The sequence below is a fragment of the Hirundo rustica genome, chromosome W, assembly GCF_015227805.2.
Source record: "Hirundo rustica isolate bHirRus1 chromosome W, bHirRus1.pri.v3, whole genome shotgun sequence".
Classification (NCBI taxonomy): Eukaryota; Metazoa; Chordata; class Aves; order Passeriformes; family Hirundinidae; genus Hirundo; species Hirundo rustica.
The window spans coordinates 28326931-28344606 of record NC_053487.1 but is presented as its reverse complement, the minus strand read 5'-3'; the positions used below and the strand labels follow the sequence as shown (position 1 = coordinate 28344606).

Genomic DNA, 17676 nt, shown 5'->3' with positions numbered 1-17676 from the left:
AAAGCAAACTCTTTCATCAGATCACCACTGATGTCCTTTGCACAGATGGGTATTGCAGTTTCTGGAGAAAGGGAAAAACAGCAATCAAAATAAAGCACAAATCAAAGCAAACACATTTATCAATGTATTAATCCAAAGGCAGAACTTGAACCAAGTGCAGCTTCCTTAAACTATAGATGAAATAATGTAATAAAGAATATATGGATCTTAGGGATGTTATTTTTAATGTTTCTAATGACTCAGGGTGAAAGTCACAAGTCAGCAACAAATGTATTCCACTAAATGTACCAAGGGAGCACTGCCCCTTAGCTTGAGTGCCCTCCCCTCAACAGGCCATTTTCAATGTAAATTTTTATTTTTTTGAGTTAGTAATTCTATTCCCTGTTTTACAAAGTCTCCCAGTGCTTCCCAGCCTTGGCAATGCAATGGGCTGAGGTTTTACTTTAGAAAAGACCTGGGAATTGCTTTAGAAAAGACAGGGACCTATCAGAGGGTTAGTTGGAATATTGGCATCTGTTTTGACCACTGAAAATTGTTGGCTATGACTTTGGGAAGTACCATATAAAACCCCTTGATTTCCTGTAGGTGGGTCTTTTCCTACTTTCCTTTGGCCAGAGAGAGACAGGTAACATCGAGTTGGGCCTGCTGCTCCCCCCTTTTGGGGGGGAGCTGGCCTGAGGCCTGGCCAGATTCTATCGGCTCCTGGGTGAGCGGGAGAAGGAGAGGTTGCTGTTTTGCAACAGCTACTTTCTTCAGAATTCTCTGGAGCAGAGAAGAATCTCTGCTGGGCCCCTGATAAGAGCTATGGGCACCATTTAGGCTGAGGTCGCCCTGATTTACACTGAGGGGTGGGCTGAGAAGGCATTTATGATCATGCCTGGTTTTTTTTCTTTTGTGATTCCGGACTGCCTGGGTACTCCAATCTCTGACGTTTCTGTGTGAGTTCTTCCTCCCTCACCAGCTCGGCCTTGAACGTCTAATACCACGAGCTACAGCGGGAGAGACAAAGACTCTGAGCAGATTTAACCCCTTCCTAGCAACATGAAGCTTCCAGAGCTTGGCCCTTCTCTGAGAGAGTAAGAAAGGACAGAGTGAACATAAAGAAAAAAACAGCATTAAGTCAGTAGAGCAAGAGTGAAAAGACTATTGGGACAGAGGGTTGAAGAGTTGGTTGTTCCATTCTTACTTGAGCCATGGAAATGAACTCTATATTTAGATCATTCCTTTAAATCATGGGAAAGATATGCATTTGGGGAGATGACTGTTTTGATTTGTGTGTAGATTTGAGCAAAGGTATTTGTGATGGACTAAGTAATATTAATCCTATAAGATGCTTGAACAGAGATAGAGATGAGAAGCCCTCTGCGCCAGTGAAGAAGTGAGAAGATATCTCTGTGCCTTGAGATGAAGAATCCTTTGCTTTGGAATTATTCATCTTTAAAAGGTGACACCCCAGTATGCAAAAGTCTAAGACCCATGACCCATAAGCAGCTTGGGGACCTGCTAATGGGAGGAGTCACAAAGGCAGGTTTCTCTGGGTGGTTGTTTTTGTGACAGTTAAAAAACCCGCAAGAGAACTGTTCTAAGCTGTCAGTGGGATCCATGACTCTAAGATTCTTCCCCTAAAGAATTGATGAAAGACTATTATGAGATAGTGAAACTGACTGAAAATTACAAGTTTTGTCTCTTTATGTTGTTTTGTAAGAAAGTGAACAGTTTGTAAGGGGAGGGAAGAGTGTTTTTGAAGTTTCATTCTGTTTTGGGTTTTTTCCTGATTTTCTTTTTTCTATTCTTTTAGTGTGTCTTAATAAAACTATTTGTTAATTTTTTAAGGTTGAGCCTGCTTTGTTTTTCTCCTAGTCTCTCTCCCACAGAAAGAGTAATTACTAAGACCAGAATTTAGTGAACGTGAAACCACTACATTAATTAGTGTTTCCGCCCGGTTTGAAATTAAAACTATGACAGTTCCTCATGAAAAATCAGTCTGATATGCAAGGCTATAAGTCAAGAAAGAGCCTTGCCACACTCCTGCTGTATTCTTATCACAGGAATGCTGTTTGTCCTAAACTGCCACGGCTCATGGAGAAATGGGACCCATCCAAGTGCTGAAAGTCTCTGTTTTGCTCTACCACTGTGCAGGGGATGCTCTGCTGTAACTGGGACTCATCCCCACTGAGTGTCACACATCCACTTCTGACACAGGATTTTGGGAAAATGAAGCTACCCAGTAGAAGATGCAGCTGTCACCCCCAAGGTTTCACAATCAATCAATTTCTTGTTCTCTGAACAGAAGGCCAAGTCATTAAGACAGGATCTGGATCAGGTCTCTGCAGCCAACACACCCTACTAAGCCCCAGGTGGGCTGGGCTGGGCCATGGCCCTGGATGCTGGCAGGAATCCTGCACATCCCAAAGCTGCACTTCCTCCAGACAGTTCAGCTGACACAAGCCAGACTCAGCCAGCTTGCAGCGTGGAAAAGCTGTCTTCACTCAGACTGGAGGGTAATTGCTCATGGCTTTTCCTTATGGACACTAAGATTCATGGTTTGGAACCCTGGCTGCTCCAGACCCTCCTTTGGGGCATTTCATTACACATGCCCAGCTATCCCAGCAAGGCATTCCACATCATCCAGGTTCCCACATTTTACACTGCCAGAAGCCCTTTGGGCATGTCCGGCTCCTCCAGAGACGAGTATTACTCTCTGCTTGCCCAGGAGGAAGTAAACTGAGATGGAAGGAGCAAGGAGACAGATTAGAAAGGAAACAATGACAGCCAGAAACATGGCTGTTTCTTTCTCAGGGATTTCCTGTCCAGGCCCCATAGCAAAGTTCAGCACTCTGAGGGTGGCACACAGAAACTTGTGTGTAAGAGGCAAGAGCCTTTTAAAGCTGTGGAAAATCTTGACAGCACCTGCAGCACCTGTTAGCAGAGTTTTATTTCATGTGGGTGCAATGCCTCATCCTTAAATCTAATCTTAGGGAGAAGGTGTGGAAGGTAGGAAGAATTCCAACTAATTTCATTAATTCCAGATCAGAGGCTGAAAATACCCACTGAAACAAAATTCAAAACCTCTTGAATTTGAAAAAAAAAAAAAAAAAAAACAACAAAAAAACCCAACTTTTTTTTCCCTTTTGCAGATTAAGGCTAGAAGGTTGGGTTGAGACTGGAGCTATTATTTGGATTTGAGAAATCACCGTTCAAAAACACCTGTTCAGTCAAGTGCTGAGAACTGGAAAAACAGAGCTGTCTAAACACAGGTTAGAGTCAAAGTGATGTCCAAGGGAATTGCTCACCTCTGGAGTAAGCACAGTGACAGCAACTACTTGTGCAGAAGAGTAATTAACCTCGGGTTGTGTGGATGCTGACAGCCAGGTGAGTCTGTCGCTCATTCAGCCGCCCCTAATACAACAGCGACATCTGATGACCTTGATGTTCTTTGCAGCCAAGACTGAAGAACAAAATTTCCCCGCATCCTCCATTGAGAGGTACTGCTCTCTAAGATCACGGGTAGTGGACTGGCCACAGAGCTGGTTGGGGCGGCTTCCCAGCGAAGCTAGAGTCTGTATTCCAGAGCAGACCACTGCTTAGGCGGGCTGCTGGGAAGGGGTTTTCCAGTGGGGAACCAATCCTCTACAGAAGAACAGATTGTGCTTTCTGTATGTAAGGACATATTACAGCACATGTGTTGAGGGTTAAGTTTCCTGTAGAATTTCCCCCCCCCCCCCCCCAAGTTGCTAGGAGACTAAATGCTGAGTGCTTAACCTGGACAAAAAGAGGCTGATCACTTAGTTTGGGGGAGGGAGAAAAGCTCCCGGAGAGAGCTGAGGGTGGTGGTCTCATGGCTCTCGTCTTCCAGGGAGCACGGATCGGGGACTGCTGGCTGCTGGAGTCCACGGTTAACGGAGGAGTCTGGTCCTGGGAATTCTACTATCTGTTAGAGTGCCCAGGAATTCGGATTTTCTTTGCTGTCCTGCTGGATTTTGGGTCAGCCCGGGTCCAGCCACTGCGGCTTCTCCGGCACTGCCAACTTTGCCTGCCAGGACACCCCCCCCCGCCTGCCGAGGACAATCCACCGCGCCCGGCTTCCAGCCATCAGTGCCGGAGCTTCCACCATTTGCCCTCGGGGTTCTTGGTTCTGTTCTACTATTATTATAATTGCTGTTGGTTTTTTTGTCTGTCCTGTTATATTTACTAGTAAAGGACTGTTATTCCTTTTCCCCATAGCTCTGACTGAAAAGTTTTTTTTAGTCTTCCAAATTATAATAACACGGAGGGAAGGATTTGAATTCCTCATTTCCTAGAGAGGCCTGCCTCTCCTTAGCAGACACCTGTCTTTTCAAACCAAGACAACATGGGAGTCACTATATCAGACCATTCCCTGCACATCCTGCTCCACTGGGCAAAGACTCTTGAATTTTCAGCAGATGCTGAGACCACGTTCAGTCTAGATGCTTGGCAGTCACTTGGAGACCGGTTGTGGCAGGAAGTCTCCGGCCGGGATAAGGACGCATTTGATCTGGCAGTTACGTGGGGCACTCTCTTTAAAGTGCTACAACAATGGAGAGCAGGGGAGGGCAAAATGGATGTAGCAGATTCAGAGGATGAGGATGCTCTTTCTATGGACACTGACATACTGGAAGGCAGGGGGGCTGAGGAAGCTGCTGGCAGCGTTCCTTCAGCTCTGCCTGGACCTCTAAGGGAAATGAGAATTGCTCGTAAAACCTATCCCTCCCCTCGAGATTATGTTCCTCTGAAGTATCCCTCCCCCCGTGATTTTGTAATGCCAAAGTATCTGTCACCCGTGGAATAGCTTGTGACAGCTTCATTAACCGAGCGGTGGCTGAAACTTGCCGAGCATCCCCCTCCCTTCCCCCCCTCGGCCCCTCCTCTTTCTACATCACAAATGGCCGCAGAGCAGTCTCCGCTTAATCAGCGACCACAGATTACATGTACCCTGATTCTACAGGATGCCAGCCCGCCTCAGATCCAGCTTCAAGGTTTGATCGACACAGGTGCTGATGCGACAATCATTTTCTCTGTGTGGCCTCCTACGTGGCCTTTGGCTCCTATAGGTTTGGTCATCACAGGGTTGGGAGGAACAAACAGACCTTTGTAAGCCAACGGTCTGTGCTGGTCAGAAACCCAGAGGGACAGGCAGCTGCAGTTCAGCCCTATGTCACTGCAGCTCCACTCAACCTCTGGGGGCGGGATGCACTGGCAGCCTGGGGGGATGCAGAGATGCAGCCAACCCAGGAAGGCTGCGGCAGTGGCCAGAGTTTCAACTTGTGAGTGCCTTGTGCCTTTTGACTTTTCCTATGTCTGTTTTTATGTTTGTTTTGTTGTGTTTTCTCTTTGTTCTTTTCCCTCCACAGGTGTTTGGGGGTGGGGGGAGATGGAGATGCAAAAGCCCTGGTAGGGCTGTAGCAGGCCGAGCCAAGCGAGCCGCAGCAGGTCTGTGCATCTTCCACCACCGCCGCTGGCCAGTCAGTCCAGAGTTGATGGTCTGGTCTCTGCAAATGTGGGTGCAACGAAGCAGTTTGTTGTTTTCCCACACGGCGGCTGCGGGGTGGTGGCAGCCAGAGCCTCTTTCTGTGCTCAGCTCCCCACACCCCCCCCCCCCCCCCCCCCCCCCCCCCCCCCGCCGAGAGGTACAGCCACTGCAGTGTTAACAAAGAGGAAAGGGCATGGAGAGCCGGGAACGGCCCCTGACGTTCCTGGGCTCCCTACAGGCAGGCGGTGAGGGGGGGCCACCAGCCAGCTCTGCTTGAGAGAGGTGGCGGTAGGCGAGAGCAGCCATGGGAGGGCCAAGGGGGCAGCAGCTCAAGTTTCGCTCAGCTTTCCCCTGTGCCACCCCCCCCCCCCTTCTCAGAGCAGCTGTTTTTTTACAACTATTAATGCAAATTGAAATGTGATAGAATCAGAGTTAAGCTTCACTATAAGTTATATGTTACTGCTCTTGTATCCAGATGCTAAGTTCTATTAAAATTAATTTCTGTTAAGTATAAGCGAGGTTAACTTTAAGGGTTGCTCGGTTTAAATTCTGTTTGAAGTTTAAGCCTTATTATTTTGAGTTCTGTTCAGGTTCAGTTCTGTTCAGTTTAAAGAATATTAAGTTTTGTTGAGTTTAAGTGTTATTACATTTCAGTGATGTTAAATTTATATTTTGTTAATTTAAAATTCTAATAAGTTAATAGAGTTTAAAATTATTTTCCGTTAAATTTTGAGATCCTTTTTTGTTCTCTAGCTGCTTATGCTAGTCTCTGCACTGGCTCGGTGGTTTGACCCAATGCTGTCTCATGATTTTTAAGTATTTTTCAGAGTTCCAAGAAATTATTTCTGAGCTTTGCCGAAAGCCTCCTCTGAACTGATGGTATTGTAATGCAGTTCTTGTTACAGAAGCACTCCAACAATTTGTAGTGTTCAAAGAATCCCTATCCTGAGAGAATTTCAGAAGAAATCAGCTATTAGTTCAATTAGTCTTTCACCCCAAGATTCTTAAGAACCTTGTTTTAAAATATGTCTAGGGAATTCTCTCCCAGTTAGAGCTCAGTCAGTGGCCAAGCCTTGGCTCTTCCAGGATGGGAAATTTGCCAATAGGCCCAGATGTTTTCTGCATCAAAAATAAGACTGTAGTAGTTTTGACTTGGCAATTTGACCCTATATGACAGCTGGACCAATTTTTAGAGTGAACCTAGACACCTTGCCCAAGAATGGATGTCTGGGTCCTCACTGAAATGAGGTTTATCAGCTTTCTACAGTTTCTGGGATGATGGTACAGTGTTTATGCTTGATAATTATTTAATTTCACATGTGCTATTGATTGTGTTTATTATCTGACTAATTTCTGATTACTATAAGTTTTTGCTTGCTACATGTATTATTTTGCCTTGATGTTTTTATCATATTCATAACTAAAGACATACATCTCATTAAAAAAAGAAAGGGAAATTTAGTGACTTAAGAATGTTTGAATAATGCAAGATGTATATTAGAACTTTAGACAACAGATAATTTTGAATAATGCAATATTCATATTGGAAATTTGGAAAGAGTTATCAAATCTAAATTTCAGTTGAGTAACAACAGCAAAGTCTAATTGATTTATTGACTTTAGGAGAAGATATACCTGTGTTTTATCATCAGCAGGTTTAAAGCAGTCACCTGTTCAATTTGATCAGACACCGATCGCCTCTGAAGAATGAGGCCCAGTGAAAAGGAAAATCATTGTACAACCTTTGTGGCCAGAACAAGATCAGAAGAGGGACTGCCAAGACATACATATGTCTAGAAATTACAGAGACAATTTGACAACAAAAGCCCTATGTCAACATCATAGTATTGTGTTCCTACTGATCTTCTTCAGTTATTCCTTGTTTCAGGATTCAAGAAGATATCCAGTGATGTTAAATATCAACATCTTCAGCCGATGGACTTTTTCCTGAGTTTCAATTATTTGGACTTTAAAGCAATAATCATTTACCACAATTTCCCTAAAAGACATTGGACATATATAGAAATGCAGGCTTATGGTGTAATTATACCTCATGTAATATATCACATGCCTTTAATGTGCCTTTGCAGTTACCAAAGGGTGTGGTTTTTAACTCGTGGTGATTAGGATAATGCAGACTTTTGGGGATCTAGTTTTATTATTTCTGCATTCTCTTTAGCACCTGGGGTGGTTGCAGCTCAAGCTTTAATTACACTGAATAAACTTAATTAGGTGGCCAAATAAGCCAATGATACATATGTAGCTTTAAGTGGGTTATTAGTAGATGTAGATAGTAGTAGACATGTAACTCTGTAGAATAGAATAGTTATTAAATCTTTATTATTGGCGCATGGTTATGGAGGTCAAGATTTTAAGAGCATGTGTTATATGAATTTGTTTGATCACAGTAAATCAATTCACATGAGCATTCTAAATTTGAAAGAAAGCATTAATCATTTGCAGGTGGATAAGATAAGAATGGTCCAGTCTATGTCTTGCAGATGTGGCAGTTTTTACATTTATGGGGAGTGTCACACAAATTTGGCATTCCGCATTCTCCAACTGGTCAAGCCATTGTTGAATGCGCTCATGGCATTTTAAAGCATGTTCTGGAAAAACAAAAAGGGGGAATGTCCGGAGAAACCCCACACAGTTGATTGGGAAAGGCTCTATATACAATTAATCACCTTACAGTGCCACAAAATTCAAACAATCCTGTTATTTTGAATCACTTTCTTTCGTTGCAGTCTTCAGGCGATACGCACTTGCCTCAAGCGAAAGTCTGGGTACAGGATCTAAGCACTAATAAGTGGGAGGACCCGTGTGAGCTTATCGCTTGGGGTCGTGGGTATGCATGCATTTCCACAGTGTAATGGTTTTAATTCAAATAACTGGGCAGAAACACCAATTAATGTAGTGGTTTCACGTTCAGCAAATTCTGGTTGCCAAATTTAGTGTAGTGGTCTTAGTGTTTATTCTTTTTCTGTGGGAGAGAGATTAGGAGAAAAGCAAAGCAGGCTCAACTTTAAAAATGAACAAATAGTTTTATTAACACACACTAAAAGAATGGAAAAAAGAAAGTTGGGGAAAAACTAAAACAAAACAGAATGAAACTCCAAAAAACACTCTTCCCTCCCCCTACAAACTGTTAACTTTCCTACAAAACAACATAAAGAGATGAAACCTGTGATTTTCAGTCAGTTTCACCATCTGACAATAGTTTTTTATCACTTTGGGAGAGGAGTCTCTCTTAGAGTCATGGATCTTACTGACAACTTAGAACAGTTTTCTTGTGGGTTTTAACTGTCACAAAAACAGCCACCCAGATAAACCTGCTTTCATGACCCCTCCCAGGAGCAGTTTCCCAAGCTGCTTATGGGTCATGGGTCTTAGACTTTTGCATATTGGGGTGTCAGCTTTTAAAGACGAATAACTCCAAAGGCAAAGGATTCTTCATCTCAAGGAACAGATATCTTCTCACTTCTGCACTGGCGCAGAGGGCTTCTCATCTCTATCTCTCTTCAAGCATCTTATGGGATTAATATCAGTCCATCGCAAACACCTTTGCTCAAATCCACACACAAATCAAAACAATCATCTCCCCAAATGCATATCTTTCCCATGATTTAAAGGAATGATCTAAATATAGAGTTCATTTCCATGGCTCAATAAGGATGGAATGACAAACTCCTCAACCCCCTGTCCCAATAGTCTTTTCACTCTTGCTCTACTGACTTTATGCAGTGTCTTTTCTATGTCCACTCTGTCCCTTTCTTTTCTTTCTCAGGGAAGGGTTAAGCCTTGGAAGCTTCATTTTGCCAGGAAAGGGTTAAATCTGCCCAGAGTCTTTTCTCTCTCGCTGCAGCTCATGGTGTTAGATGTTCAAGGCCACGCTAGTGAGGGAGGGAAGAACTCACACAGATTCATCAGAGATCAGAGGACCTGGGCAGTCCGGAATAAAAAAAAAAAAAAAACAGGCAGGATCATAAATGCCTTTTGGCCCACCCCTCAGTGTAAATCGGGGCGGCCTCGGCCTAAATGGGGCCCATAGCTCTTATCAGGGGGCTAGCAGAGATCCCTCCCTACTCCAGGGAAGTTTGGAGAAAGTAGTTTTGTAAAGCAGCAATCTCTCCTCCCTCCCCCCCCCCCAACAGGAGCCGATGGAATCCACCTAGGCCTTGGGCCAGCTTCCCCCCAAAGGGGGGAGGAGCAACAGGCCCAACTCTATGTTACTTGTCTCTGGCCAAAGGGAAAAGGGCTGACCTGCAGGAAATCAGGTTTTTTAATATGGGCACATCCCAAACTCGCAATTGACATTCTCAGTGGTCAAAACAGATGCCAATATCCCAACTAACCTTCTGATAGGTCCCTGTCCTTTCTAAAGCAGTTCCCAGGTCCTGACCCGAAAATATATTCCACATTTCTCCATAACTAAAAACTAAACTGTGCCAACCCACGACACACAGATACTGGGGTACGGTGAATACCTGCAAGGTGCATCCACCCTGACTTGCGACACCGAAAGCAGAATGGGGCCAACAGGCAACCTTCGAATGATGATGAGGATGCTGATCATCAATAGGATGGCCCTTTGTCTTAGGGTAACTTTATGATGCCTGTATCCCCAATCGTCTGTTCTGTTTGTGCTGTATATTGAGTCCTGTGCCTTTAAGACTGGTTCTAAGAGCAAGGAGAAGCGCGGAGTTTGTTTTGAGAAAACTGCCCGACTCCTCCACATTCTTCTGCGGACGGCGTGTCCGGCGGAGGCTTAGAGAGACTGCAGGACAGAGATTTTTTTTTCTTTGCTTTTAGTTAGTTTCAGCTAGCTAGGGCAGAGAATTTCCCTGGACTGTTTTTTTTCCTTTTTCTTGGAACTGTTTAAACCTGCTCTAGACTGAAAACCCAGGGGAGCACTGGGGGCTGCACCTGCGGCCCACCGGGGCCTGGACCTCGGCATTTTCCAGCAGCGCCGGAGGGACTGGGACTGGAGACGCTGAGAGAGAGCCGAGCTACACCCACGGCAAGGACTTTCTCAGTTTGCCATCTCACTTCAGAAAGAGAGGTTTTATTGTTTCACACTATTCATTCTTTATACTTGTATGCACTTCATTTGTTTAGTAAAATAGTTTTTTCCACTTTTCTCCAAAGAGGGTTTTGGTTTTTTTTCCGGACCAGTTGGAGGGAGGAGCCACGTGGGTTTGCTTCCTTAGAGGGATCCTATACAGGGGTTTTCTCCCGAATTTGTCCCAAACCAGGACATATTTCTAACTGGCGCCCAACGTGGGGCCTTTAACATTCAGGAGACGCTGAACCTTCTCCAAAAGTGATGTAACTGACTCAAAAGAGAAGAAGGAAAGAAGAGGCTGAAGAGCCTCATCCCCTACTCCTCTGTTTTTTTTTCCAGACCAGTTGAAGGGAGGAGCCACGTGGGTTTGCTTCCTTAGAGGGATCCTATACAGGGGTTTTCTCCCGAATTTGTCCCAAACCAGGACACCCTTCTACAAGTAGAGAATGAGCATTCTATCTCTTCTTTTGTTTCTGGAGTAGTGAGTGTTGACAAGTTAGACTGCCAGTTCTTTGAGCAGACTAACAATGTTTTGTTACTGTGTTAAAATTAGTAACTGGCTCCTTGCAAGAATGAACAGCAAGACTTGATGTTGGTGCATAGACGTGATTGTGAAGAATTCGATGGTATGTGCTAGAGAATCTCCCTGACTGCTCTAAGTCAGTGTCTGATTGAGGTTCTGTTTAGTACCTGGCAAGTTACTACAGGGACCTCTTGTGCTGTGTTTGTTCTCCTTTCTGCGAAGGGCCCTGCAGGGGATTACAAATGCTGCCTTTTGCTTTAAAACAAAAAGGAGGGATTGTGGATGCTGACAGCCTGGTCAGAGAGAAATTTTCAAGCATCAGACAGTGGCAAGGCCTGTAAGAGAGAAAGTCAACTCCCATACACTGGTCTGGGGAGTTGTGAGAAAGCTCAGTGAAGGAATTCAAAACAATCCTTACACCTGGTGTTTACACTTGTTGATTTGCAAGATGTTTACAAAAGGGTGTCATTTCTAATTAGCCAATGATGGTGAGGGGTGTTAATTAAAGGACCAATCATGTCCAGCTGTATCGAATAGTCTATAAAAAGGTGTGCTCTCTAATAAATGTGCTTTATGCCTTCTAAGAAGATTAGAGTCTCTGTCGCTCATTCAGCCACCCCTAATACAACAGCAACATGGTTGGTTTTCATGAATAGGGATTTTAGGAGGATTTCTTGTGCAGACAGCAGCATCGCCCTCATTCCAGGGGTACTGCCCAGTGTGGGTCTTTCCAAGCTGATCCAAGTGGAGCAGATCCTCCATAGCCTGGCAGAAATCCTGGCCAGCCACACCTGCATAGATTTAATCAGGAGGATTTCATGTCTCCTACTTGAATGTGAAAAAAAAAGGGGCTCCACTCTGTTCTCCCACTCTCACTTTCCCCCTGCATTAGTCAGACCTGCCTTATTTGTTGTTACAGCTCCTGGTTTTGGACAGGAACTCTCACAGGTGCACATACGCACCCCTTCTCCAGGCCACTGTGTATTTTCCAGCTTAGCAGGTTAGCCCCAGATGTGTGGAAATTTAAGAAGCAAAGCCCAATTCCAGCAGCGAGAATGCTGTGGATGCATGTCCTGCAACAGCTGCAGGGGGACAGCGAGGGACATGGACACCATGACCTCTCCCCGTGCCAAGAGCCCTCACACGCCAACAGCCTGACCTTAAAAAAATTGCTGTCCTTGTTAAAAATCACCTTCCAACATGACATTACTTCTCCTTTCTTACAAGAAGTGCTACATGGGTGTTTTAAGTGCTAATTTTGGTGCTTTCTGAAATACTTGGTGACTTGCGGTCATCTCCCATCGCTTAACATTTACAGCTTTTGTCCTGTCAGCCTGGGTAGCCAGCTCAGAGTAAAATCCTCTCCAGCTTTTCAGGCCATTTTCACAATCACTCACTGGCGCTATTAAGATTCTCAATGCATGTATCTGGTTTCCAATAGTACAAGCTGCTTTGGAAAGGTTAGAGTTTGTTTTAAATAGCTTAGCCATCTGTCCTGTGGTGCCTGATGGGAGTTGCAGGGATCAAAGCAGCCAAAACAGAATTTTTCAAATTGACAGTTTCTCATTACAAACATTTCAGTTTGAAACAGACCCGTGTCCTTAAAAAGAAAGTTAAGTCTATATATTTTTCTTGTGCATTATACACACATTGCGAGTCGTGCTTCAGCACTTTCCTTGTGTTGTTGGAATTTCATCAATGCAAATATTGGGCCTGAACCTCACCAGCACCAGGCATTTTGCAAACCTCATTTGTGTACTTCGAGGCTTTGAACTAAAAAATACTTCTTTTATTACAGGCAGCCATGACACAGAACCAAGAACCAAAACAAAGCAGTAAGGAAAACACTTTGTGAATGGAAATCAGGCACATGGACCTACACTTTTCTCAGCTAGTTCCTAAATGTCAGCTGAAGCCCTGGGTTCACCTATTCTAGAAAGTTAAATCAATTTATTAACTTAATTCACAGGATTCACTTTCTTAATTAAGCATTCGTTTAAAGGGAAATGAGACGAGAGCACACAGGCCAGCTATGTGCAGCAGTTGATGCCAGCAATTGCTAATACACTGCTGGAAAAATAAAAATGTATGAGAAGCAAGCAGTATTTCCTTAGACAAATGCTGCTCCACACCAGACAACCAAGCATGGCCTTGCTGGTACCTACCCCCCAGTGAAAATGCTGATTTTCCCCCTAGTACTGCCCTGGAAAAGCCCAAACAATCAACTACCCCCTAGGAGTATCCAAGGAGATGAGACAAACAACAAATATATATTAATCAGAACAACATACCAAAGTTTACTGATTATTTTAAACAAAAGTTTCTGTAATGAAAAAAGAGCAAGTTGCATTCATAAAAGGTAACATTCACATTCAATTTCCTTGATATAAAGCAACATAAATGTATAAAATTGCATTTAAGTGAAAAAAATGTAAGGTTGCAGTCCTTTTTCTTTGCAAGAAGCTGAAAATGTATCTGCTCATTGCCTGCATATAATTTACATTTTCTATACACTACACATTTTTTTTTTAAAAATCATAGCTGATTGGACAAAAGGTGCAGTATTAGGAAAGTTTTTCAACTGTGTGCATACAAATTCAATTTGAAGCTTTTATGCAATTCCAAGTCATTTATAATATTCTCGTAACCATTAGGATTAGTTTTTGAAAAGTTGCTATGACTACACCAAGCTCAACTGTTATCACATAAGTTTTAGAGGGAATCTTAATTACTTTCCTTACCTTTCAGTGTCACTACTCAGTGATAAAACTTCAACAAATTATTATGAGAAAACCCCAGCCTTTTTTCCTTCAAGTTTCTCCACCAAAAAGCTTGTACTGACCTTTTACTCTACCTGATGAACACCGCGAGTGTGGTGGCATCAGGGAACAGAGCACCCACCACAGCACTGCTGTCCCACTACTGCCTCTCCAATCCTGCTGCCTTACACCTTACAGCCCCTACCACCACTACTTCCCCTCTCTAACCTCAAAAGGGGTCTCCTGTTTCCCCTCATTTCACAAGTCACCCACAGCAACAGGAATTTTTTTTCTGCCGTTGCTGAGTGACAAGGACCAGCTCTTCTGCAGGACCAGGGCAGCCTGGCTGTCCTGGCACCCAGCACTACACCAGAGCACTATCTGAAGATCCAAGCCCAAGAAAAATTGCATTTTCTCAAAAGAACTGCTATTCAAGACATTCCACATGAATTCCACTCCACCTGTCAGCATGCACACCTTGGGTTTGAACATACGGCTATTGCAATGGCTTGTTCCAGCTGGAGTCAGGACACTTGGAAATGCCAAGAGAAAGATTTGGTTCTCAGAAGGCTCTGTCTTGAGACAGGCAGCAGAAATCATCCTGTTGACTTGACTATTTGAACAGTTCACACACACGTCAAGTTTCACTGTTCCCACTGATATCACCAATGGAATTCCAGGGGAACAGACTTTGACCCTTGGAGTAGAGCATGACACAAAACAATCTGAGAAGTCAGGTGTCAGGCTTGGGACCATTCGGGCTTGGAATGGTTTTGAATCAAAGGAATTAGGCATTTTAGCGCCCATTTTTAAAAGGTTATGTAAACACAAGTCAGCAACCGTATATTTATGGAGAATGGTTAGATTTGGCATATAGAGCATATCTTCATTGTATTCATCATATACTTGATGTGTAGGCACCACATTTCAGCAAGAAAAGTTGAGAACAGGACAAGGTCTGCAAGTTGAATTCCAGGTCTGTGAAATTAGCTAGGAAAACAGAAAAAAAATTTAAAAAAAGAAGAAAATGAAACTTTTGCCCATGGGACACATGCTGGCAGTGAAGCTCTTGACTTGCATGCAGCAAGGAGCTGAGCTGCGCTCACTGACAGGGTGCAGACACCACTTGTGTTGAGGCCAGCGCAGAGTGCATAATACAGTGGTCCTGTCCATCCGTCCCCTCCTGTGCTGGGTGATGGCAGAGCAGCCACAGGAACTGTGCACTCCCCTCTCCCACTCAGGTAAGGCCCATCCGAAGTCCTCATGATGCACGAATTTGCCAGCAGCTGATCTGCACCAGTCGAAGACGAACCTCAGGGATGGCAGCCAGAGAGCAAGACTTGATTCTTCCAAAAATTAGTAGTCTGCGGTTCAACAAAATTTGGTGAGGGGACTGTTCTGTCTAGTCCCAAATTCTTTTGTTGTATACACATGACAAAGCTTGAGCGAGTGGGAGCCAAACCCAGCGGCAGTGCAGAGCTTGCTGCTTCTGAAATAAGCCTCAAAGCTTCTCACAGTAGTTCCTCTGGGGACATCAGCACAAGGGAGGGTCTGTCACACCAATCGGCAGCACACAGGCTGCTCTGTCACTGCTTATGACTTCACACAACAAAAAAAGCTGCTCTTTCCACATATGAAGTATCAGAGAAAAAAAATATATATTGAGAGTCAGGCATCTCACCTTTGCTGTGCAGAACCTAAAGAGGAAAGTTCCTATGACCATGGTACAGGTAGATTTAAAAAGAACATGCCAATTTAAAAAAACAAATAAAATGTAAAATGAAATCAGGTTCACGTATTCAATTTTAAGCTGTCATCTTTCTTCTTAGTGCAAATAACTCAAGATGCAGTTTTATACACCTGCAGGTTCACAGGCACAACCCATGTCCCCAGGATCAGCCAAGGACTACACTGTCCCTCAGGCCTTTAAAGTGTTGGAGCAACTGCACAGTGCAGTAATGTAAGCACAGCCATACGATCCTGGGCACTGGGGCTCAGAGGCTGACACAGCCCAACTTTTGGGATTCCTTTCTCCCCCATGAAAGTTTCCTTCTATCACAAACAGCTACAAAACAACCTTCTCTTCACCCTCCAGCAGGAATAAACCCATCAGCAAAGTGGTTGTGGCAGGATGCTCTGGCACTTCCCAGCACTGCAGGTCTTCACATGGACACCACTGCTGTGGACAGACTACAGACTGTTTCCAGCTACACCTGGAGGAGGGAGCAGCAAAGATTTCTCCTGAATTTTCAGCTGATCCTGCCATGTGCATCTGGGAACTCATGGCTGAGAGGGGGCAGCTGCCAGGCAAGAGAGGCTCCAGGGCTGTATCCGCCTTGTGTGTGAGGAGAGCAGCCTCTTCCCAGTACCTTCAGGTGGCTGGAGGGGAATATTATTGGGTTGAAGTCTGTGCTACTTCTTTGGTCAGGCAGAGCACGAGCTTTGAGCAGCTCTGCTGCTCTCGGACAGATCTGCAGCAGGCAGAGGAAGCCCCCATGTGAAATGGGGCTGGCACTGCACTCTTGCACTTCGATCCATGCTGTTTTGGGTGAATTCCTAAAGATGCTTTCTCAGCCTTCAATGATGTAGGATTTGGCCAAATTGGTTTATCTGGGAGGGCAGGGAAGCCACAAGACCAAAGACTAACAGGTACTGTGGGGCCAGTGCCCTGGCTGCTCTATCAGCATGGCTGCTTACAGTCTTTGGTACTATCAAAGGTCACTGCCAGGTTAAAACCATGGGTTTCCTACAGCATGACAATCAATACGCAGTGTTTGTGTGGAGCACTTTAAGGTATCCTGAGAGGATATCTTTCTGCCAAATTAGTAACAGCATCTTCAGCCTTCACATAACCATTCTCTATACATTTGTATGACACTAACACAGGCAGATCAAAGGGGCCAGCCTGCAAAAATCAGAAGGAAAACAAACGTGTATTGCAACTTACATTCCCAAACTCATAAACCTTTTCCTGAGTTATTTTAAAAAAATATAATATAGGAGAAGAAGAATGATTAGCCCATGATAAAAGTGCCAAATATCATTCACAACCAAGTAATCAGATGATAAATCCATTTTCACAATTTCCAAAATGCTGCATTGTCACTGAGACACACAAAGCAGTCACACGCAGACAAGAGATTTTGCAAGGCAGAGGTCCTTCCGAACCAGCTCCCAGCTGAGAAAGCGGAGAGAAGAGACCCCTTTGTTTATTTCTTACTTTTTATACATTTGTGGGTCTAGCAGAAGATTGGCTTTTTGGGGTTTCCACCCCTCAGCCTCAGTGGCCAGACCAATTGTCAGTTACAATTGTTTTCAGGTTAGAAATATGCAAACAAAGGACAGAGAATGAAAAACAAAGGATTTGTTTATGTTACATCTATGGGAAAAGGTAGAAAACTGCTCTTAATATTGTACAATAACTAAAAAGATCTGACTCTATTTAAGAAAATCAAAAGGCTCAGAAAAACTCAGAAAAACCAAGGTAACACTGCATGAAGTCTAAAAGTGGCATCTGCCCCACTGTCCCCTGTAGCTCCCGTTCTGTGCTGGTCCAGCCACCTCTCACACCAGTCTGCACCAGTATGTGGTGGTGGAGAGCACCACCTAATGTCAGTGGGGAAGGACTGGCTGCACAGGCCAGATGCCAGCTGCACTGCAGGCCTGGCAAGCCTGGCTGCTGGCCCTGCCATGTCCATAAACCTGATTTCTTTAGCAGCAGGTGTGGGCACAAAAGCTGCAAGAGGTTTGTAGATAACCTGCAGGTTTATGTTTGCAGCAGACACCACATATAACACCTCCCCTAAAAGCAGAGTTGTGAATTCAATTAGGCACTTTT

General features: G+C 44.3%; 1 protein-coding gene across 1 annotated transcript in view; it reads right to left on the bottom strand.

Annotated features, from left to right (window-relative positions):
• Nucleotides 1-9655: 9655 nt before the first annotated feature.
• Nucleotides 9656-17676, bottom strand: part of ATP11C (ATPase phospholipid transporting 11C) — a 59237-nt gene continuing 51216 nt past the window's right edge. Inside the window, exon 29 of the mRNA XM_058423884.1 lies at nucleotides 9656-16743. Coding sequence (XP_058279867.1) covers nucleotides 16627-16743 — 117 coding nt within the window. The 3' untranslated portion in view covers nucleotides 9656-16626. The remainder of the gene's footprint in view (nucleotides 16744-17676) is intronic.